General features: G+C 49.1%; 1 protein-coding gene across 1 annotated transcript in view; it reads right to left on the reverse strand.

Moving 5' to 3' along the window:
* Positions 1-4,867: 4,867 nt before the first annotated feature.
* SSH1 (slingshot protein phosphatase 1) overlaps positions 4,868-23,065 on the reverse strand; it is a 39,687-nt gene continuing 21,489 nt past the window's right edge. The window contains exons 4-15 of the mRNA XM_050906636.1: positions 21,384-21,448; positions 20,484-20,605; positions 18,236-18,304; positions 17,727-17,792; positions 16,217-16,411; positions 15,880-15,973; positions 13,789-13,917; positions 12,544-12,590; positions 11,038-11,184; positions 10,141-10,341; positions 8,564-9,194; positions 4,868-8,095 (exon numbers count right to left, since the gene is read on the reverse strand). Of these exons, the coding sequence (XP_050762593.1) occupies positions 6,821-8,095; positions 8,564-9,194; positions 10,141-10,341; positions 11,038-11,184; positions 12,544-12,590; positions 13,789-13,917; positions 15,880-15,973; positions 16,217-16,411; positions 17,727-17,792; positions 18,236-18,304; positions 20,484-20,605; positions 21,384-21,448 (3,041 nt within the window). The 3' untranslated portion in view covers positions 4,868-6,820. The remainder of the gene's footprint in view (positions 8,096-8,563; positions 9,195-10,140; positions 10,342-11,037; positions 11,185-12,543; positions 12,591-13,788; positions 13,918-15,879; positions 15,974-16,216; positions 16,412-17,726; positions 17,793-18,235; positions 18,305-20,483; positions 20,606-21,383; positions 21,449-23,065) is intronic.

Consider the following 23,065-nt stretch of genomic DNA (forward strand, 5'->3'; position numbering starts at 1 on the left):
CATCCTCCTCCTCCTCCTCCTCCTCCTCCCATCAGGGGCAAAGAACGGAGTCAGAGGGTCCTCGAGGAGATCGGCTCCTTTCTGATTACTGCTCGGGACCGCTTGCAGGCTCCTCCACCGGGCAGGCGAGGCGAGGGGCCCGGCCGGACTTCACATCTTCCCACCACCCCGGGTCCCTACCAAGGAGGGCATCCAGTGCCAGGCCGCCCCCGCCACGATCTGCTCACAGAGGTTTCATGCTCAGGCCTCTCCTTTCGCCAGCGAGGCTATAAATAAACCCTCCGATGGTCGTCAGCGAGAACTTGTGTTGCTCCAGATGTTGCCTGGCTTTGCCATAGCAACATCACAACAGGATGTAACATTCGTCCATGACAAGAACAGCTCCGTAAAGAATCAACTTTCAATCATAATAACAACAACAAAAAAAAAGACACACAAACTCACCGGCAGTCATAGGGCACGCTCCGGCCATTTCACACTCCTGTCTCCTGGTGCCTCTCTAACGTATAACCTCTCACATGCAACTCTTGAGATGCAGACCTGCAGGCAGCTACGGTGGGGAGATCTCCATCTTTGGGAAGCCGAGACGAGCAGGGAACGTCGTCTTGGGAATCAGCCAAGGGAAGTGTGAATCAAATGAGTGAACAGCAAACATCTGACCCCAAAATGGCGTTGGCTAAGGGACAGACCCTGTCCCAAGGACCTCAAAAGCACGCTACAGTGAGAAAGCTGTTGTCTCCCCAAACCAGAGGTCTGGTGTGCGGGAGCCTCTGGAGCTTCCAGCTCTGCTGTGGCTCAGCGCTGGGGAGAGTTAACCCCAGGGTGTAAAAGCCGTATGCACACACACACACTCGCTCCCACTGTTTTCCTTCACATGTCATCATGTAAGCATGTCTGGGCAACTCTCGGAAGGCCTTGACACAAAGCCAAGCGCTCCATGCCGGGGCAGCTCAGCCCGGGGTCTCTGTCCTTGATCAGGGGAACATCAGATGCCGGTTCCAGCTCCTGATGCTGCAGCTCCCGCAGCAGGTACCTGCCCACGCAGCGGCAGACCACCTCAGCACCCTGCTCCCGCAGCTGGGGCAAGAACCACATTTCCACCAGAGATGCTCTCAGGTGTAAAGAGAAGACCAAAACCCTCACAAACCCATCCCGGCGAGCCCAGGGCTCTGTCCTCCATCATTTGCAGATTATTTTCCTAGCTGGTGAACTGCTGCCCACACGCGAGTCCCTGCAAAGCTGTGAGCGCAGCCCAGAAACACGCCGGTGACTCGAAGCGGTGTCAGCCAGCACGTGCCACGCGTGGCTCCAGGGTGACACTCAGCTGCAAGGCAAAAGGAAGATGTTTCCCCAGCCCCTTGCTCTCACACGGCGTGTTGCTGCATCCTTATCACACCGGAATCAAACCCAGCCTCTGCTAAGGCCGCGGTAGGACTTGAGTCACTTAATTCACCCCAACGAGTTTGTGGCCTGAGCTCCATGCGCATGAGTTGGCAAATTAGCATCACGAAGTCAGCGGCAAGCGCCGGTTCCTGCCCCGGTCCGGCTGGGCTGGATCCGGCGAGAGGGTCGCAGCCCCTCGGGGCAGCTGGGCCGAGCGCCGGGGCAGGGAGGGCAAGCAGTAAACCACGCTTTGCTGTGCTCGACTGATGGGTGACAGACAGCTGCCAACTCCAAGCCAAATCGACCCCCCCCCCAAAAAAAACCACCCCTAAAAAGCAAATATTTCTGGTGGGGGTTAACGACTCTTGGAGGCAATTAGCAAGTGTGCCAACGCTGGAGAGCATCCCCAGCCAGCGCTTTGCTACCCTGCCAAGGTAAACACTGACATGTTCCTCCCTGAAGCAGCTTTGAGAGCAAGAACAATCCCGGGCAGTAACAAGACTCCTCGCAGGCACACGAGACAGATGCTCGCTGTTTGCCTTTAAAGGCAAAATTTGGTGAATGCCCGGGAAGGGCTGGTCCCACCTCGGGTGGCTCAGGGCAGAAGAGCCGCATCCCAGGATTTAGCTCCTCGGCTTTCACGCTGGGGATTTGCTCGCCGGAGGAGACTGCAGCACAGGTCTGTGGGAATTCAAAAGCCCACGTCACTGCAGTAGCACCAAGCCCCTCTCCAAATAAGTACCTTTCCGTGCGCCGTGCAGGGGGGGCTCAGCACAGCGCAGGCGTCGCTTTCACACGCACGACCGCTCCGCTGCCGACATCTGCTCGGTGCTGGGGAACGCGTGCCAAAACACGAGCAGCTTCTCCTTAAACCCAGCCTGGGGTCTCCGAAAAGCGGCTAGGCGGAGAATTACAGATTTCAATTCTGCTCCTGGCTCCAGGAATTAAGCGTATTTCTATCTCATTCCTTTTTCCCCTTAAAAACCCTGCAAGCGAGCCCGTGCCGTGGCTCGGGTGTGTTTCTGCAGCGCTCGCCGTCCCAGCAGGGCAGCTGAAACATGTCCAGCGCTGCAAGGACACAACCGAGAGGGACAAAGGCATCTCCCGATCTGGTCTTCGGGGGCGGCAGAAAACAGCCAGGTCCCAAAAACCAGGGGAGCGCAGCCAGGACAGACGGGAAGAGATAACACGGGGCAGGGGACCGCGGGAGCCAGGCAGCGGCTGCTGCTCCGATGATACGTGCCCGTCACCTCCTTTTCTTTCCGCCGCCGCTGGGCCTGTTCCCCACGGCCGGGCTGAGCCTTCCCCACCTCCAAAAACACTGCAAAGCTCATTTGTAAAAGGAAAACAAAAAAAAGTTTATTTTTCTCACAAGAAGCACATAAAATATACAGTACATTTTTACAAACAAAAGTAAAAAAAAGTGCATTATGCATCCCCTACCGCGCACGTACAGTACAAAAGATACTGCATATTTAAATATAAAACCAGAATTAAGAAATACCATGAAATAAAAGGAACATTGTTATCATAGAGTACAGCAACGCACGGGTACAGCTCCACGTTACTCACCCACCCCTCCTCTCCGGGTCTGTGGTCACGGTGTAACCGGGACTGCTCTCCATCTCCCGGGTCGGGAGCCGGCTCCCCAGCAGAGAGCGGGCGATGCCTGCGAGGGGGACGGCGGGACACGACCGAGCCAACCACCACCTTCGCGGAAAGGACAACCAGGACGACGGCTATTGCTGTCACGCAGACCGACAAAGCCTGGACTGGAAATAAGGTGCCAGTTTTGTGTATTTGGGGTTTTCTGGCAAGAACGGGACTGGGTTTGGAGTCACACCCAGCAATCCGCTGAGCGAAGCGTGGCCAGCCGTCGATGGGACTTCTCCCCAGACATCCCCCCCCCGCCATCCCCACCCTGCCTGCAGTTTCTGCACCAATGCATAGATAAATGGGGGCACTGGGAGCTGCGGCCGGCACGGCGGCGTCTCAACGCGGCCCTTTGGTTTATGCCATCTACAGAGCTGAAGGGAAGTGGTTAGCAGCGCTGCGCTCAGCGGGGCCGGGAGGTCGATATGCAGAAGTAGTAACGGTCTCACTGCCACCGGAAACACCAAAAGCACCAAAAAAAATAAAAAAAAAGAAAAAAAAACAGCAAACAGCAGAGTTTAACAGCTCAGCATAAATACACAGTATTTGTAAACTATTATTAAGGCACTCAATTGTAAAAGAACAATTACAATACGTGGGAGAGGACACACACATCTACCTTCTCATGCAACAAATCTAACGAAGCCCGCAAGCATCATAGGTTTGGCTACAAAAACCTTCAAAATGGCACGCTAGTGCTTCTAGCGCACGTTGGCTTTGAGACCGACTCCCGCTAAACCGCGCCTCTATCCCGACAGCGTCGCGATGCTGCAGCGACGGAGCCCCGAGCCCAAGGAGCGAAGCGGCGGGGTTGGTCCAGCGAGAGCCAAGCCGGAGCGACAGGCAGGGGGAAGGCGGTCGGCGCTGAGCTACGCCCCGGGAAAGCAATGGTTTGCACGCAGCAGAACTTGGCAGGCACTCAAGAAAACAGGAAGGAACTATATAAGTTCGCTTGCATCAGTTAACGGAATTTTTCTGAATTTATTCAAATCTGACACCACCACCCCCCCCCCAACTTCTTCCCTTGGCCGGGCAGCAACGGGAAGCGTCTGCAGCACTGAGAAAAGCGCCGGTGTAACATACAGCGGAGAAAAATAACGGTGCAAATGGCCCTTGCAAGGCGAGGCTGATGGATCGAGCTGCGCTGGGATCAAACCTGCTGCGAGGGCAGGGCTTCGGCGGGCAGGAGGCACAAAGGTTCTCCCAGGCGGCTGCTCCGAGCCCCGCGGGCATCCAACAGGGCCTCCTGCGTGCCCCCGTCGTCCGCCCCCTTTCATAAATCAGAATCGGGGTGTAAACAAGGAAAGTAAAGATGATACAAATACAGGAAATTTATTGCAGTAGATGCGGACGTGCACGTGCACCCATGGCACGCTGACATCGGGTAGAGGGTATTTCAGTCCCACTCTGAACACGACCCAGCGTTTTCTCAGCCCTAAAAAGCAAAGACTGGTGCACATTTTCCACGGTCCCCTCACGCAGCAGCTTTTGCTTCAAACCAGCTTTCCTGGGTGAAACGGGAAGTGTGCCTTAAGCTAAAAACGTACATCAAATTTAAGACTCTTTAAGGAGGAACATTTATTTACTGATTGCCAGTCCCTACAATTCCTGACACTTAATATAAAAATGTGCGGTCTTATGCTTAAGGGAAAAAAAGGTAAACTCTGGGCATTTAGGGCAGCAAAACACATGGCCCCCTTTCTCAAGACAGTGGATTTTCAATTAATACAGACTCTGAGAACGATTGCTTGCAGCCCTGCTCTCTCCCCCACCTCAAGGAGGGGATTTTTAAGAATGACTTTCAATGGGAGATCTTAAAGTGGTGGGGGATCTTAAAATGGGGGGGGGGAATCTTAAAATGTGGGGGAGCTCGCACTAACAGCCTGGTTGCTAAACAAGCATATCTATCCATTTGCCATCACTGACCCCCGAGGTCCGTTTCGACCCCCAAGCCTGCTTCAAAATATTACCCTGAAGGCACAAGCAGCCAGCACGGTGTCAGACGGGACTCGGAGAGCACCAAGGTTTGGAGCACGGCCCCTACACGCTTCTCAAGCTCTTCCCTCCCGACTTGGCCAGGGCATCTCGCACAGAGCGGTTCTCGACCTGGCTGGCTGCCCAAAATATTCTAAGAAAACGTGCATTTCATACAGCATCAGTGAACTGCTGCGTTTCAAGCATCTCCCACAGCGGGACAGCAAGAGGAGGACCGTACGGTAACACTGGTCTGAGACCGGTCCCTGAGAGCCAGGCTCTGGCGTGGGAAGGGACGCGCTTCCTCGGCTACGATTGCTGCAGAGCATGCAGCACCGCAGGCGCCCCGCCGAGGGAGAGCACGGGCAGCTCCCGGCTTGCTCCGGGCAGGTCGTGCCAGCTTTCCTCCAAAAGAAGATCTCACCCACACCTCTGATATCCCCCTCTCTTTGGAGCGAGCCCGTATTTCTGTTTGACTGCTCACCCCGGAGGATGCACACCCCCCCGCGAGCAGGATTTACGCTTCTGTCACCCCTGGCAGGAGGCTGGTGCAGCCCTGCAAGAGCTGCGACACGTACACCCAGGCTCCCCGCTCTGGGGCCACCCAGCTTCCTGACACCCACCATAAATAACTCCCCTGGACTTCGTCAACAGCTTCCCAGGCTGCTGGCAAACCAAGGACGCAGGAACCGTTCTACCAAAACCAACAGCAACCATCAGAAAAGACGCATGTTCACCCATTGCCGACTGGGATTTCAAATGCGTGGGACACCAGGAGAGCCGTCCCTCCTCGGCCATCTCGCCGGCACGGCGTGTCACCAACAGCCCGATGAAGAAGGGTCCCCAACACAGGATCCACGACACCGACACAGCATTACACAAAGCTTCACTAGGGTCCACGGTCACTTACTGGCCAGGCTCGTCATTAGTACTGGGACATTACAAACCACGACGACAGCAAAAACACCCAAAGAACACGACGCCTTCTCCACGCCAGCGTAAGCCTGCGACAGCAACACAGTCTGGGCGTCACTCCGGCACCAACATGAGACTATGACAATTCACCCGGTCACACAGCGAAGACGGACTAACGCCAGCAAGGTCACAGAGTCAACACGAACACAGTTCGACACTCCTTCACTTCACAGCTAGGTCACTCGGTGCGGTAAAGCCTCTGTCTCCATCCTCCTCCAGGCCTTTACAGTTAACATGAAGGGAATACCTTCAAACAATGGTAAGTATTGTGGGAAAAGCCTTTTTTATAAAAAAAAACCCAACCAAACAAAACCAAACAACAAACCAAGACTAGAAGTCAGCAAGAACAGAGGTAGTGTTCATGTCACCATTTTAAGGATTTTTCGACAAGTGCCCTGTCTGAACTAGAGACTTGTGTTTGTTCTGTAAAAAAAACAAAAGTCATGACTGATTATTTTGTTGAGTCTTTGAAACAGAATATTTCAACATTTTATATATATAGATAGACACAAATATCTATCTATATATACACACACACACAAAACCACATTATTATACTTGGCAAACAGTACTAGAAATAGCATCCTGCAGGACAACAGGCAATTCACACACAAAGTCCTCTTCTAAGCCATGCAATACATTTTATTTTCCCTTGTGCCATTCATCATGACCCATTATCGTTTTTTTTTTTCCTCCCCACTTAGAGTACAAGGAGGGGAAGAAGAGGTGGCACCAGATGAACTACCGCAAGTCAGATGATAAAACTGCATCCGTGCAATGAATAAATGCTGTAAAAAACCAAAAATCCACCCCTCTGCTCCCCCCACAGAAGGCATCAACTTTTGCCCATCCAAAGCGTGTTCTTCAAGTTTCCGACCGCTGGCTTCGCTGCCAGTTTGGAGGCGACGTCTGCACTCCTCAGCGTGGATTGTGGCTCACAGAGCACGGAAGACTCGCTTGAAACGGCCTCTTTTGAGTCCGTTATGGTTGACACATCCATGTCACTTGATAAGTCCTCAGAGGACAAGTTAAGACATCCGAGTTTGGCGAGAGAATTGGACCTTTTCAGAGGAGAAGACACAGTCAAGCCAGCCAGCCGCAACCTGGTCTCAATTTCCTGAGTTCGCTGCTTCACCAGGCCGGGCTTGCCCCGCACGCTGTGGATACTGTCGCTGCTGGAGCTACGCGTCAGGTTGGAGCTCCGGGAGGAGGAGGGAGTGTAGCAGATGGTCTTCAGGAAGTCCTTGGTGAAACTGCTCGTGTGCTCCAACCGACACACGACAGGCGTGGAGGTTTTCTGAGCCATCCCCTCCAAGACGCGTTTCACCTCTAACTTCTCCACATCGTTTTCGGCATCTTCGGGTATCAACGGTGCCGGTCCCAGAAGAGGTACGAGGCCGTGATGCGAAATCAAGTCCTCGCTTTCCTCCACAATGCCGGAGTCCACTCTGCTCAGGGGGCTCTCTCGGAGCAGCGACGAGGCGTCCGAGGGCAGGCTTTTCAACCGCTCCAGCTCTTTGGTGTGCTTCCTAACCAAGCCTGCTTTCTGCAGCTGAATAAGAGACTCCTGATGCTGCATCAAGTAACTGTTTGCACTTGGCTTTTCCAAGTCTTTGCTGAACAAGTACTTCAGATCCTTGGTAGGTTTGCTATCTTTTCTGGCTAGAGACTCTTCTTTTACCACTTCTGCGTTAAGGAGGCTCTTGTCACAGTGCGAGTTTCTCCTGGGCAGCAGGGTTTTGACCGGGGTTTTTGGTGCATCTTTTCCTTTCTCCAAAACGCTGCAGTGTTGATCAAGCGATTTGCAAGTGCCAGCCTCCAAAGCACCAGGTCCTGCCGACAGAGGAAGCGGCACCTCGTTATTTTTAGTTCTGATTGCTTCCTCTGAGCGTGCCTTGCTGGGCAGGTGGTCCGCCAAGTTGGAATTGATGTGGGAGAGGAGGGCTGGTTGCGTGCAGATGGTGGTGCTGCGACACGCAGGGCCGGGGTTCAACTTTTCGCACTGCTCCCCAAAGGAGTCGGGAGACAAACTGGCCGAGGAATACATGCAGTCGGTGCAAGACTGATAGGAAGGCTTGACCTTACTGAGGATCCCAAATACGGCATCGTGCTGCAAAAAAGAAAACAGGTACAGATGAATGCGCACAGAACAGGACATCAGCAGTCAGCGGAGCGAGAGGCACAGACCACAAGATACATTTACAGCCAAGCAGATTTGAAACGAAGCCCATTTCCACTTCTCTTAAGGCCCTGCAGCAGGAACAAAAGGCACGTACTTTCTCAGCAGACAGTATCTTCAATGGAAGAATACCTACCGTTTCAAGCGATGGTCATGCAAGCAAGTTGCCCAAAGCAGTTTACAGGGCACTCACATGTGTGCGCTCTCTCTCTGGCATCTAAATCCATAGCTTGGGCAAGCAAAGCCATGTTCAGAAGCACTTCGAAAAGGAAGAAGCTCATCATGGAATGAAAGGCTTTATCCAAGTCAAATGAAACTGTGCTACGAAGATGAGAAGAGCAGTTTCACTTGCAGTAGAGTCAGCCATGCTAATCACCTACATTTCAACTCCATACGCACCTCAAAATCCTCTGGGCAACTCCTTTTGCTGTTGTTGTTATTCAAGTTCTCTCTATTAAGCCTGCTCTCCTCCTTGTGCATGGACAAACGCCGCTTCCACTTCTCCATCGGATTTTCCTCCCTGACACCGTCCTCCCCTCGGTCCCCAGGGCCCAGCACTATCCTTCCCTTCCGGGGGCTGAAGTCCAGTTTCTTCTTCACCTCCTTCTCGCAGAAACTGCTCAGCTCTGCCAGCGACTCTGCTGTCTCCAGGGCTTTTGCCGTCTCCAGCAGCCTTCCCTCTGAAGGTGCAGATGGAGGCTGTCCCACCAGCGAGGCAGTGCGCTCCGCAAGCGCATCCCGCTCCAGCTCCTCCACGTGGAAAAAGCCCTCCCTGTCACCGGGAATCTTGTTCTCCAGCAGCGTGTCCGAGAGGCGACGGAAGCAGTAATTAAACCCCACAGACACTTCTGTGCCGGCGCGGTTGTCCAGGAACGCTGACTGCGAAGGCGTATCCAGGTCAGCCAGGCGGTTTTCCAGGTCGATGTCTAAACTGTCGAGTAAGAAGTCGCCCGACCCCGTGGTGCCGTCTGTGTTCTGGGGTAGGTTGCTCTCCGCCTGCTGCTTCCACAGCTTATTGTGGCGCTGCTTGCTGGGGGAAAGGACAAAGACACCAGTGACTACCGTTGAACTGTAGGATGCTCAGGTCCAGGAACACAACGTGTTCCCCCTCCACAGCCCAGAACCGAAAGGCTGACCGCTGGGTCCAGCCCTGCGGTCCCAACTTGGACAAAACCATCTTTAGCATCAGGATTTCGTCCCTCCCGCCTGCCCGCTCCAGAGTCTCTTTGGCCCAGCAGACTCACAGCAGTGCCCTGCACCGCACCCACGATGGGAACAGCCCGCGGGAGGAGTCCCTCAGGGCAGAGGGGCACAGAGCCCCCCCGTCAGAGCAAAACACTCTGAACCAACATCTCTGCACAGCTCACGGCACAGTTCCTGCTGAACCAGAGCGAAAAATTTTCCTCCTCTTCCCCCAGTAGAGCAGAGGCCAAGCAGAGCATGCAGAAACCCTTATTAGATACTACAGCACTTGCAATGACAAAGACTTGTGATTGGCATGGTCGCCCAGAACTGCAAATGATTTGCCTCCAACACTGCCTGAGCTCAGTTCTGCCTCATAAAACAAGAACAATGTTTTGCTGAACAGTACTCGCTGCTGAGAAATACGGACATGCTTCCCAAACGCAGAGAAACCCTCACTGAATTAAACCAGAGCAGATCTCCCTAGAAGACAGCTAATTTCCATCCAGGGAGGCCTGGCATAGAAAAGGTTTAGAAAAAACCCACAATTAGCCCAGGCTTCTGCATCTGCCCTTCTAAAGAGGGCCCTTCAGACTACAGCACCATGCACACTCTGCCAGCGGCTTTGAGCACGACACGCATGCGTGCAAGACATCGGCAGAAAAAAACCTATTGCCTAAACAGAACTCCATGGAGATCGATTAATATTTTGTGACACAAAAACGTACGAGGTTGCCTACAACTAGCTCCTTTATTTCCTGCAAGTCACCTTTCCCTTCATCCTGCCACCTTACCTCGCATCTAGAATGCCTTCATATTCCAAAAGCTGTCTCATGAAGCCTGCATTTGGTCTTGCAATGCTGCGTTTTTGCTTCACGTAATTATAGGCCTTTTCCAGTGACCAGCCAAATTCCTTCATTGCATAAGCTATAACAGTAGATGCTGACCGGCTCACACCCATTTTGCAGTGCACCAGGCACTTGGAGTGATTCTTCCTGCAGAAGGGCAAACAGGAAAATACATCTCATCTTTCTGGTTACGGTATCTGTTGTTACCATTTTACATGGTGGAGGGACAGTACTGTGTCCTCCTGACCACCCTGACACCACGGCTCAGGAGCTGAGAAACGTTTTGGATTAAGTGGGCCAGGAGAAGAACGTCTCTCCAGAAGAGCTGGGAGTTAGAGAAGGGCAGCCTCAACCACGCTGCCATTTCAGAGACCACCATGAAGCCTCCTGCCTGCCTGCCCGAGTCTTTGTATACAGGGATAAGCAGGAACAACCTGAGTGTAAGCGCCCAGCGGAGTTTGACGGGCTCTGTCACCGTCTCTTGTCTGCAGAGACAGCTGGGGCTAGTCCAACACGGAGTGTTGGAGTATTTCCAGAACTTCTTCAGAAGAGGAAATGTCCTCGTTTCCTTTTGGAAGCAAAACAAAATAATAATAATAAAAAATATCATAGGCTAGGAACAGGTTAATGCCAGTACAGGAAGAGACAAGGTACAGGGAATTTCCAGGGACATGGAAAACTCCTGGCAAAAGCAGTAATGCAAAAGCCCCGTTGCCTCCTTCCGCGGTGGTGCGGCTTCAGGGAGGGCCCAGCTCCACGCTGGATGAAAGACGCAGGGCACGGTGTCAGACCCCGTGGCTTGGATCTGCTCTCACACTCAGTCGCGTCTCCCAGCCCACTTACTTGGCCTTATTTATAAAGTGGTACGCCTCATTCCAGTGAGCCAGGAGGTCTGTTGTCTCCTCATCGTACACTCGGATATTGTGATACGCGAACAAACCGGGGAAAAAATTATCAATTTCCCTGGTCACATTCAAAATGTAGTCAATGCTGTGGAGAACGAACAGAAAAAATAGACTTGAACTGCCATGGTCATGGAAGAGGAACTGACACACACTGCGAAGTCCATGAAATCTGACAGAACACGAGCTGTAAGATTTTATCTACAGCCCTAATCCCGAACCCCTGGGACACCCGGTGACACAGGTCATGCACGTGACGTGCAGGGCCTGGCCATTCACCCATCTCTCACCACCGGCACATCCCATTCAAAGCGTCAAAAGACCTTGGGCACAGGAGAGAGAAGTTTATTTTATCCCGGCTGCCGAGGCTTTGTAACCTAATCAGAAACTCCTCACTGTGTGCCCCACACAGCTTCTGGGACGCTGGAAGAAGAAAAGTGCATCGGCCGCAAGTGATTCCTTTGGGCAAGAGCTGGGAACAGACTCCAGGAATCACAATTTTCAACTGCAGGCTTTAGCTGCAAAACCATCCTTTTCTTTCTGACCAAAAATATGAAATGAGAGTCACATGGCATCTCTCGATTCCTGCCAAATATTACAGCAGGGATTACAATGTACCCGGGGAGAACGAATGCCCATATTGATTTATTACCTCGTATCATTCAGACAGATCAAGGACACAGGATATTTGTTTCAGAATTTGTCCAGCTTTGGCTTTTAGACACTGCATGTCAAGATGCCTTCCCCATAGATCAAAAGTATTAACGCGCTGGTTGATTTACTTGTTCAAAGATGTTCAGACATCTGTTCCCAAGGACTCCAAATTAAACATTTTTAGTCATGCTGTTGAGCAATATTTTTCAGTTTCTCACATCAAGGTTGTTGTACGCCTTGGGCAAGCAGCAAACATTTATATGCAAAAATTCTCACTCGTCCAAAAAGCGTGAAAGTAAATCAAGCCAAGAAGTGGTGCGGTGATGAGAGCGTGGTGAAAGACAGCCCTGCAGCTGCCTGTCTGGGCAGGTGAGATGGAGATTGCTCATCCACAGGCAGTTCTGCTCCATTTAGATAGAGTTTTTTCCTAAGCTTAGTTCTGTAATATTTGCTCTTCTGCAGCCTGCAGGAATTCACACCTGACACAACAATATGCACGGCCATTTCACGCTCGGCTGCTACACATTGGGGGGGTTTTGGAGATCTTGATGTACTGCACAAATGAGAAGTTTTGTTATTTTCACTCTACGTGTTATTGATAGAAATCAGGTAGGAAAGATTTCTCGATGAAGGTCTTGATACTAAGTTACCCGCATCACCGGGAATGGGCCCAAACTCATCCCTACAGTCTACAAACGTCATATGTCATCTCAAGAGACCTGAATGTACGTTCAAGGCAAATGACTGGAGGTTTCGGAGTCGAAGGCTGGTGCTCGAAAGCTGCAGTACTCACCCCGAGCCCTGCAGCTCCTCGAGGTTGGAGGCGTTCCACTCAGACCCCTGCAACAGCCACAAAACACACATTTCAAAGGAGCCCGAGAGCCTCCCTTTTTCCTAAGGTTCTGCAATCCCCCAGCCTCAGCAATCTTCCTTCGCTGCCGACTGAAATATCGGTAATAGCTTGTGAACCGGGAATACGGCACCAGGGCAGCCAGCGCTGCAGCTCAGCACAGAGATGTCCTGTCCTGAACAGGCAGGAACCTCCTGAAGGAGGGGACAAGGGCATTACATCCTCACCTAAGGAGCTGGTGCTAGGCCAGCGTGTGACTGAGCACATCCCAAATCACTGCCCCCCGCCACTCTGGATTTTTTAAAACACAAGAGATAAATAGCGCAGGGAAAGAAAATGATTATGCGTGGCATGACTGGGATCACAGGTATATGAGAAGTAAGGCAAATCCTGAAAGCTATGGGGCTGGTTACACCTTGGATCCCCCCCATACCTGCAAAAGAGAAAGCTAAAAAGGGTTTAAGAAGCAGGTTTTGCCCTCAAACATGAGCACTTCCTCTGACTCTCTCCAGAACAAAACACAACAAAAAGACCCAAGCATAACGGGCACAAATGTGTTCATCTCAAGCAAGTCTTTGTTCCAGATGGCAGTGCCTGGTTTTGCTTGGAGTACCATCTAGTGGCAAAAGATCAGACAAAGCACACCCCGTTCTTTGCTTCTGCACAAGCTGGAACAGCACATCACCTTCAGCCTTACTCTTTACACAGTTCTGGCCGTGCCTACAGAACTTCATAGGCTGAATCGAGAAAAAACGATACAGTGACCCTAACCAGAGTCAAAGAGCAAAGGGCTGTCACAGCGGGGCAGCAGCCACAGCTAGACCCTTTGTTTGTCATAAAAGAAAATCTCCGTTGCTAGAAATAGAAAATGAACGTGCATAGAGAGAACTTGAGCTATGCCATGGTATGTCCTGAAACAGGATCAACCTGCCAGGAAAGAACCATTATTTCAAGTCCCAGAAACAAGAACATAGCTAGAAAAAAGGGCTTCTCTACTGTGGGCTTTTACAAGCAATATGGGTCCTGGAGTAAAGTCTGCACAAAGGGCGGGATAGCGGGCTGTACCTCTTGCTCATGCTGCACAAGTCAGCCTTGACACCAAATCCAGCTTCCTCTAAGCCCAGTGACTTGTCAGGTCACTCCCACTGAGCCTCCTGCTATTCTGGAGCTCCTAACATGGCAGCTTACCAGATATAAGTGATCAAAAATCAGAGACGGTTTGTCCATCTGACCCAGGATAAGCAGCATTTCATTGTCTATAAATTCCTTGAATTCCTTCAAGTTGCAATTCATGTGTTTCTCCAGCTCATTTCGTATCTGCAGAGCAGAAAACAAAGGATGCCACCTAGAATCATGTCTGTTCAATAGCATTCCTTTGCAAAACACTTTTTCTGTACTTCATTAAAAACAGCAAGAGGGATTCGACCTTTAGGAGACAAGGAATCGCACTACGTGGCATCTCTCCAAGTATCCCAAGTCCCCCGAATTGAAGATCTGTAAATAAAGCTTCAGATAACATCCGAGTACAAAAAAAAAAAAAAGGTATTTTGGGGTACCTGCTTCTTAAAAATAATTCGAGAGAGAAAAAACAAGACCTTGGAGAGCAGCTAACAAAAAAAAAAGTGAAACCCATTAGAAGCAAGGAGTGAATAATGGCAGCAGTGTTGGTGAACAGACAGATTTCCAGTACTCTCCCATTTTAAAACGCCAGGGCACAGACCTACAGTCCTCTCCCTGCACCGCAGCTTCAGGAAGGTGCAATGCAGAGCAGCACAACTTTGTTTAACCCACCATGGAAAACAGTTGCAGCAAAACCAAAGCATCTTGACTGCACCAAGAGTTAAGAACACGTACACAGACAGACGAGTTCTCAGCTTACCCCTACAACTTGTAACGCTGCTGTTACACAAGGGTGTATCTGAAGCCTTCAGTGCTAAGCTTTAGGAAGGAAAGCCCTGCATGTTAATAGCCTCCCTTGAAAAACAAACAAAAACCCAACCCAAGAAGAACTATTTCCATTTGTTCTGAATATGTCTGCGCTGCGGCTGCACGTATTTACACCAGCCTGTGGGATGGATCCAAACTAGCTTTAGCCTTGACTTGGGATTTTCCATCCATAAACTCACTAGCAAAATGTTGGCTGCACGCCCCTCCGACATTTGTTCAGGAACAAAGAAAATAAAACCTTAAAATGAAGCTGACAGGAGAAAGGAAGGCAGATACTGCGCTCCGCACTGTCCATGAGCAAGTGAAGATGGGGACACTCATTAACACAGCTGCGAGGCCTCCAGCCACCAACTGCATCTTTTGAGAGTGCTGCCTTTGCTTACTGTCACGGTTTCGGCTGGGATAGAGTTAATTTTCTTCCTAGTAGCTGGTACAGTGCTGTGTTTTGGATTTAGTGTGAGAATAAAGTTGATAACACGCTGACGTTTTTGGTTGTTGCTAAGTAGTGTTTATACTCAGTCAAGGATTTTTCAGCTTCTCATGCCCAGCCAGCAAGAAGGCTGGAGGGGCACAAGAAGCTGGGAGGGGACACAGCCAGGACAGCTGACCCAAACTGGCCAAAGGGATATTCCATACCATACGACGTCATGCCCAGTATATAAACTGGGGGGAGCTGGCTGGGAGGGGCGCGGATTGCGGCTCGGGAACTAACTGGGCATCGGTCGGCGAGTGGTGAGCAACTGCATTGTACATCACTCGTTTTGTATAGTCTAATTCTTTTAGTATTATCATTATTATTATTTTCTTCCTTTCTGTCCCATTAAACTGTCTTTATGTCAACCCATGAGTTTTGGGTTTTTTTTTCGATCCTCTCCCCCATCCCACTGGGTGGGGGGAGTGAGGAGCGGCTGCGTGGTGCTGAGTTGCTGGCTGGGGTTAAACCACGACACTTGCGTAATTCACAGAGACGCACTGAGGAATAAGTGCAAATTCATTGCTTGGACATGCCTCCATGTGCTACAACCAACTGTAATGCAGACATCACCTCTGATGCCACTTTGTTGGCAAAGAACCAAGCACTATGCGCTTGAAAGTCACATATTTGTTACTAAGGTCTTGAAAAATGCCCTCTGATGCTGGTATTATCCCGATTTCCCTGCTGGGGAAACAGAGGTATAGCAAAGCCAAAGAGCAGAGCCTTTACGGAACAGTTGGAAATACACACTCAAAAGCCAGTGACACCTAGTCATATGGTGTCTCTTCATCAGTGCAGCACTCTCTGGAAAAGGAGTCTAGCAGGAAGAATAAGATAGCAGGAATTTTTATATTTACCTCCTTAGAAGTCACATTTTCCAGGTCTTTGCTCATCATGATGCTCCGGAGTTTGGCTTTAATGAGCCGTTCCGTTCGTTCTCTTTCAGTTGGCCTGAAAAGGAAAAAGGAGAGGATGTCTCCAAGCTGGCAGTAAACATACAGTGCAACTCATACAGTACAGAGGAGTGGTGGTAAAGACTTGTATTAGAAGCAATTTTTATGAGAATAATGGAAGAAAAACATTTGAAGACATTTATGAAAAGAAAGGAAATGAACCACTGGAGGAAGAAAAGGGAGAAGGGGAGATCTCTCTCGTGAGCCGAGCCAACTTTTTCTAATAAAATTCAGAACTGACTTGTCAACAAACAGGGCTGGAGAGTCGGGGCGGGTGGACTCCAGGTCCTGCATCGCATTCCACTCATTGATGCAGCTCTGGTCGGAGCTGATGCAGCTTTCGTAGTATGTGGCCCAGACCAAGGCCATCCCACCTGGGAAGTAGTTGTACCTTCTTGCAACTTCACAGGCTTTATGGAGGATCTGTAAAGCAGACCTGCAAGTTTGGAGAAGAAATTTGTGCAGATGTGAGCAGCAGGAACAGACAGAGCAGGATCTGAGAGATTTTCACAGAGGAAAAAGATTTTCAGCATTGTTTGTTAGAGTTTGCTTTTTGAGAGCAGCAGATTTATTGTATTAGAGTTCAAAGAGGGCACACACTGCACCTTGGAGGCCTTCTCAAGAGCCGGTCCAAGGCAGAGGCTGAAATCTTCTCCTGATTAACAGGCAAGCACAAGGCACAAGTCGCTCTGGGATCTAATCATTAGCTAACTTGTAAAGCCAGACCAAAGAAAAATAAAGAACATGGACAATTTTCAAACCACCTTCAGCAAGGAGTCAAATGCATATTTACCAGCATTCTTGGCCCCTGACACGCTCCAGGGACAAGGCCCAGATTGGATCATTTGTTTTTGCAAATTCTAGCATTACTTTTTCCTTCCTTCCCTCCTCATTTTTTTCTTTCCCCCCTTCTTTTTTTAAGGCTCTACTCCGAAGATGTCATTGCACTGAATACATTAACCACATCTACGGTTGCCAACAGGAGGGGCCGAGTTCAAAAACGACAGGAGCAAGTTTCATTTGTTTCTGCACCAAACCATCCCTAGCACGACATCCTTCTCTACATCTGTATCTTTTCCCTATCAGACACCGCAAGGACAGGGATCTCTTGAGGCTCCAACAGGAGCCACCAAACTGCCCAGGCCAAGAGAGATCCATTTGCTCTGTGTGGGGCTGGGTAGCAGCCTCTTCCAGGAGGAATTTGCTGGCACGGCTGCTGCTGATTCAGCCACCTCTGCTTCAGTGTTTCGGAATCCCTGCACATGGGAGGGGTGACAGGAGCTGAAAGGTGAACAGGCACCCGGGGCGGCACGGAAAGTTTCCGTGCGGCAGGAACCCCAGCCTGGCCCCGGGAATGAGGCAGAACACAGGGAATGCCATCAGATTGGCAACGGGTCCCGAGACTCCTCCTTCAGCCAGTCAGGAAAATATGCAGAGAGAGGAAAGACTGGGTTTGCAGCCTGATGAACTGAAGTTGGTCTTTCATATTTATTCATCTCACTAGTGCCATTTCCCTTTTTTTGAAGGGTACAGAGCTGCTCTGAACAGAAGGAGAAGATCCTGTTTTCGGATCAGTATTCTCCCAGTCCCTTTATAGTACTGCTACCTGCTGACACAGGGAAGCAGCATCTCTGCTGCAGCTCACTAAATACCAATTATGGAGAATGCTAAAATGCAGTTTGTTTATTTGTTTTTAATTTATTCACAGAAATGACAGTGTCTCTCTCAATAAAGCTAATTAACACACATACCACATGGCTTGCACCGACACTGGCTTGAAGATGTGCATTCTCCCTGCAGTGCTCACGCTGAAGCCACTAACAGAGGGGGGGGAAAAAAAAAAAAACAAACAGTCAGAAACTGCTCTTCTCTGCATCACAAGCTGCACTCTACAAACAGCTACTGCAAGGCAGCTATAGGGGCACTCACAGTCAAAAAGAATCAGGGATGAGAATTTGTATCACCGATTTTCCAACATCCTCCCAAATAAGAATGGCAAGCGGACACCCTTCCCGGCGTAGGCTGCCAGGAATGGGAGCTCCACCCCTCGAGTGGGATTTCAGAGAACATTCACGGGGTATCACAGGTTCCACCGAGCAGTTTGAGGGCAGCAAGACAAAAACTCGCTGTCTGAATAAGAGGACTGCAGCCATGGATCCAAAATTGGAACTTCATTTGCAAGGTGACGGAGAATCTCTCCTAGAGCAGCCCCCAAGTAGGGAAGGACATTCACATTTATCCTTTTAATGTGGTTTCTTACCCATCACCATCAAGATGGATTTTAGTATCACTCCACAGACGAAGAACCATTCCTATAGTGCAGCTTTTACTGGAAGAGAGATTGTTATACAGGACATTAAATACAGGCCACAACGCGGTCACGCCAATATCCTAAATTATTAATACTCTTTAATTTTTAAAATCCTCAAGTCTTGCTCTAGTAATTCCTAGTAATACCTTAGGCCTTCAAATGCATAACACGCAAAGAGACTGGCAGCTGAATTCTAAAGGTCTACTCCAATATTAGCATGCTGATTGCTCCAAAAGGCTGGAGAAACACCACAGAAGCAAGAATCAAAATTACCAGCTCTTCTCTCCCCCTCCAGAGCCTGCCAGAAAGCACCGCAGTACTTGCCTCATCTTTCCTGCTCTCTCACCCTCATAAGCTCAGTGCAAGGCAGTTCCCTAACAGGACATAAAAGCAGATCACAGCGATCTGGCTGCAGAGGTTCAGCTCGCTAAAGCGAGGCAGAAAGCAAGCCTTGGTAGGTGGCAGAGCAGCCGCCTGCCCTTTCCAAAGAGGACCCGAGAGGCCTTCCGAAGCACTGCGTGTTCGATTTTCACTTCATCACTCTGGCTGGTAGAAAAGACAAAACCGGATTTTATGAGTTTACCTAACCCAAAAGAACACTTGCATTTCAGAGATGCAATCTGGCAAGAAAACGGTACTACAATGGGGGCCAGTAACTTTCAACTAGTAAATAATTAAGCTATGGAGATATTAAAGTTTTAAAGGAAATTGGGATGCATATAGCAACAGCCAGTTAGCAAAGAACTCAGGTTTTGTTTTCTTCTTTTCCTTTCTTTTTTAAGCCTTCAGCTGCTTTCTACAGCGGATCAAAGGATTTGACAGGCCAGTTTGAACACACATGTGGACAACGTGCACTTTAGAGCTTTGCGAGAAAAAAATGTTTTTTATTAAACACATGTAAAAGGAATAAAACCCACAAAAGCGCCCAACTAGTCAAACTGTCAGCAGTCAGAACACTTAAAGCTCAGCAGTGACATTTCAGCCCCAACACAGAGCCATGGAGTCACTCAATGAAGTCGCTAATGCCAACTGACTTCTTTATGCATGAGACTTACCCTTAATTAACAAAAACTTTGGCTTTCAAGGGAGACTAACTGAAATGGCAGCCAACCTTACAGTTAGGATGGATTTGTCATAACTTTTCCATCTTTCCTCTTCTCTCACATCAATAATCACCAGGAGCAAATCATTGCAAGGTTATTTCAGGTTTGAAGATGACACAGCAAACATTCACTGCTATTGCACACTAAGTGTGCCACAAGGAAACGCTACATTAGCATTTCCTCTGTAACACTAACAGCAGGAATTTAACAGCAGATACAAGAGGCAGCATCAAAGCCAATGGCAATAATCTTATTAGGAAGGCACGGCTAGGAGTTTCCCTACAGGTCTCACTGCAGTGCAAAGGCTCCCCCCTTCCACTTACAGCAATGGAAACAACCGCTAAGGTTTTCCAAAAAGAAAACAAAAGTCACACTGGCTGCACCAGCACAACATGGCAGCCTGCTAAATCACTGGAGAACAGAAACAACCGTCTGGAAGCTCTGACTTCTAACTCCAGCTCTGCCAAACCAGCCCTGTCTCTCCAAGCCAAGAGCTTTTCTGCCTTGGTTTACTCACCTAGAACTGGAATAATGTGAGAGGGTCTGTGATAACAAAATATTTTATTTGTCTTTCAAAATATTATGCGCCCTTATCAGTTAGACAAAAGAAACAGCTCATTACTGACACATTTGTTTGTTGGTTTTGGAGGTACTGTCGCAGTATTGTTTTTTGACGTTATTTGGCAACTAAACTACCCCCAAAAAAACCAGCTCCATTGCATCATACCATCAACAGACTTGAAGTCTGGTGGACAGAATAAGTTCCAGTTTTGCAAATGTGTCTGCAAGAGCATTTTGTAGTGAGCAGACCGCAAACTACCACGGATGAGGTAGATGCCACAGCCCTACAGACGGATTACACATGAACGCATTGCCCACAACTGCCCAGAGATTCCAAGGAGACTGAAAGCTTTCTGGAACAAAAATCACCCTCTTGCCCTTGTAACTGGTCAGAAAACTCAATACATGTCCTTTCTCTTGCTAGAATTTGCAGATACGTGTAAACCAACTGCTTGGGGACAGTTTGGTGTTGACAGGCTTTCCAGAGAACCCAGCCTGCCTGATTTTCAAGCCCAGCCTCGCCTTAGACATACCTCTCCTTGCTGGAGAAATCCACACCCAGCAGAATATTCTCTTCTGTGTCCTGTCGTCCGCTGCTGTATACAACCACCATGTACCGGACTCGGTCTGTCCACACACTTTCCAAACGGACAGCCTAGAAAAAGGCCATCAAGCTCTGCAAACTAGCTTTTGGATAATTATTACTTCCATTGCTGCCTAATTTTTTTTTTTTTTAAGGTGTAATTGTGCCCAAAAGCTTAATATGAAAGACACAAGGAGAGACGGTCCATCTTCCAGCAAGGCTAGTTGCCAGTTTGACTTGGCATCGGGCGAGGAGAAGATTAACCTAGATTACCTGCCCCAGTTTGGAGAAATACTACAAAATGTAACCTGAAGATTTGTTCTAAAGAGGTTCAACTAGAAAGTTGGTAAAAACATTGGTCACGCACTGAACTGAAAACAGAGGCAGGCTCAGAGGATTCTTCCACTCACAAGCCTTCACTGAAATATGTTAGTCATGCTGGAGGGGATAACTGACAGACTTTTCTGCAGTGACTTTTATAGCCTCTGCAGATTTCTGTAAAAGAAAGATCAGCCCCATTTGGATGCAATTTCAAGGCTGACTTAAGAGTATCCACTAGCAGCAGCAAGCTCCTGTCTCTTCTCCTGTATTAGTGTTTGTCACCTGACTGGAAAATTAAATCTAACAGAACAAACGTTTCAGACAGATCAGTTTTCTGACCCGACTCATTACCTAGATGTAAGGACCAGGGCAAAAGGAGTGGACAGGAAAATGTGGTAGGGCTGGCAACCACCACAGAGTTAAGCTGACTCTGAAACCTAGGATTTGCCAATGCTTTTCATGAACCTCTACAGGTCTGTTTCAAATGCCTCTAACAGAAAGGAGAGCAGGAAAATGCATCTTTTCTTACCAGTTTGATCCTATCCTCACAGCGAAGGAGGTTGATCATCACCTGGAGGTGCTGGGGCAAATCACCTACAGGGAAAGCACAGAAATAATCAGAAAGGGTCCCTCACTTGCTGCACTAAGAATGGGCAGAGTGACCTTCAATGAAATTGGATGTTTCTAAGTCAAAAAATACCATTTAAGGGAGACCAATTAACTTTGCTGTCCCAGAGAATACTAACAGAAGCGAGCTTCTTGGATGAGTGTTACCCGGCTGTGTGAGAACTCGACCTGACAGTATTTGGAAGCTACCAAATACATTGAGACCACCTGTGACTGGCACAAATGATGATACTCTTCCTGTTACAGCATCTTAGAGAAGACAGGAAGATACGGGCACTGAGGACAGGGGAGGAAGAGGCAGGAGGAACAACTCTGATTTAAAAAAAAAAAAAAGAACAAAAGAGAAACTTTGACTTGTAACACACACATAGCATCGTGGGATCAGCCCCACTGGCCTTATGGAGGGTGTATCTGAACATGAGAAACTTCTGAGGAGGAAGGGCTGCAGGAGTGGCCCAGTTTGGGTGGTGGATCCCTTCTATCTCAAACAAAGTGCTGCTCATGCAACAAGTCCCTTAGGCTCTAGAGCAGTGGGTACGTTTCTGTTTGGTGAAAGCAAGTGAAAGGAACGAGGAACCTACAAGAAAACAAAACAAGTTCACATCTAGTAACTCGGTAATGCACTCACAACTTTCCATACAAGATAAAATTCCTTCCGTAGGATGTTTGCTGGGTATATGAAATTGCTGACAATTAAAGAAACCCAAAGCCAAGCTTGGCATTCAAACACCCTCTTTGTGCTTGGAGTGTTTACTAAGCAGCAGACACACAGTACCACACTGTGCCTTTCCCACATGCTCCTGCTCTCAAAATGCCCCAATGATCTTATTTCTTCTTTCCCAGCAATCACTTATTCCAAAACTGTCGAAGACAGAAGACATAAAAACACTGGGTAAGTAGAATCCACTTTCCTGCACCCCCCATCTGCTTATCAATCCTTATGTACGTTGACCATACAACTCCCTACCATTTCTTCTTACCAGTTTGGCACACTGGAGGGGACTGGGGGATGAAGGACAGTCTGTTCTTAAGCCATGATAAACTCTTACAGGCCAGACTGTGATGAGTTAACTGAAAAGGGGATTTTTCTGAAACCAGAAAAGGGGATATAAGGAGCTAAGAAACGTACGTCTATCCAGAGACCCAAATCCTGTTAAAACGTTCCTCGCTCTTACCAGCAACATGAAACAAAACCAGCAACAGGTAGTTTCAAAAGAACAAATGCTGTCAGCGGGCACCGAAAGTCCCAAGCCTCAGATTATTGGAGGCTGGGCGAGCATGCTGAGAAATGTCCCTGCCGTGCTGAATCAGGACCTCGAGAACTACAGAAGAGGTGCTAGAGCCCTGTGACTCAGCCCATCCAATTTTCCTCCCCACAGGCCAAAGGGGAAGGCAAAGATCAAATCACTGAAGCACAAGTGACATTTCTTCATCTGCGGCCGCGGAAAACAGGGATACGTATTCAGCACAGACCTTCTGGCTCAGCAGGCTTCCCTGCCTAAAGAATGCCACGCTGAATGCCATAATGTCTGCAGAGAATAAATTTCTAGTCCAGTTACAGTTCTGAGATAATGACAAAAGTTT

Source organism: Gymnogyps californianus, chromosome 16, assembly GCF_018139145.2.
Source record: "Gymnogyps californianus isolate 813 chromosome 16, ASM1813914v2, whole genome shotgun sequence".
Taxonomy (NCBI): Eukaryota; Metazoa; Chordata; class Aves; order Accipitriformes; family Cathartidae; genus Gymnogyps; species Gymnogyps californianus.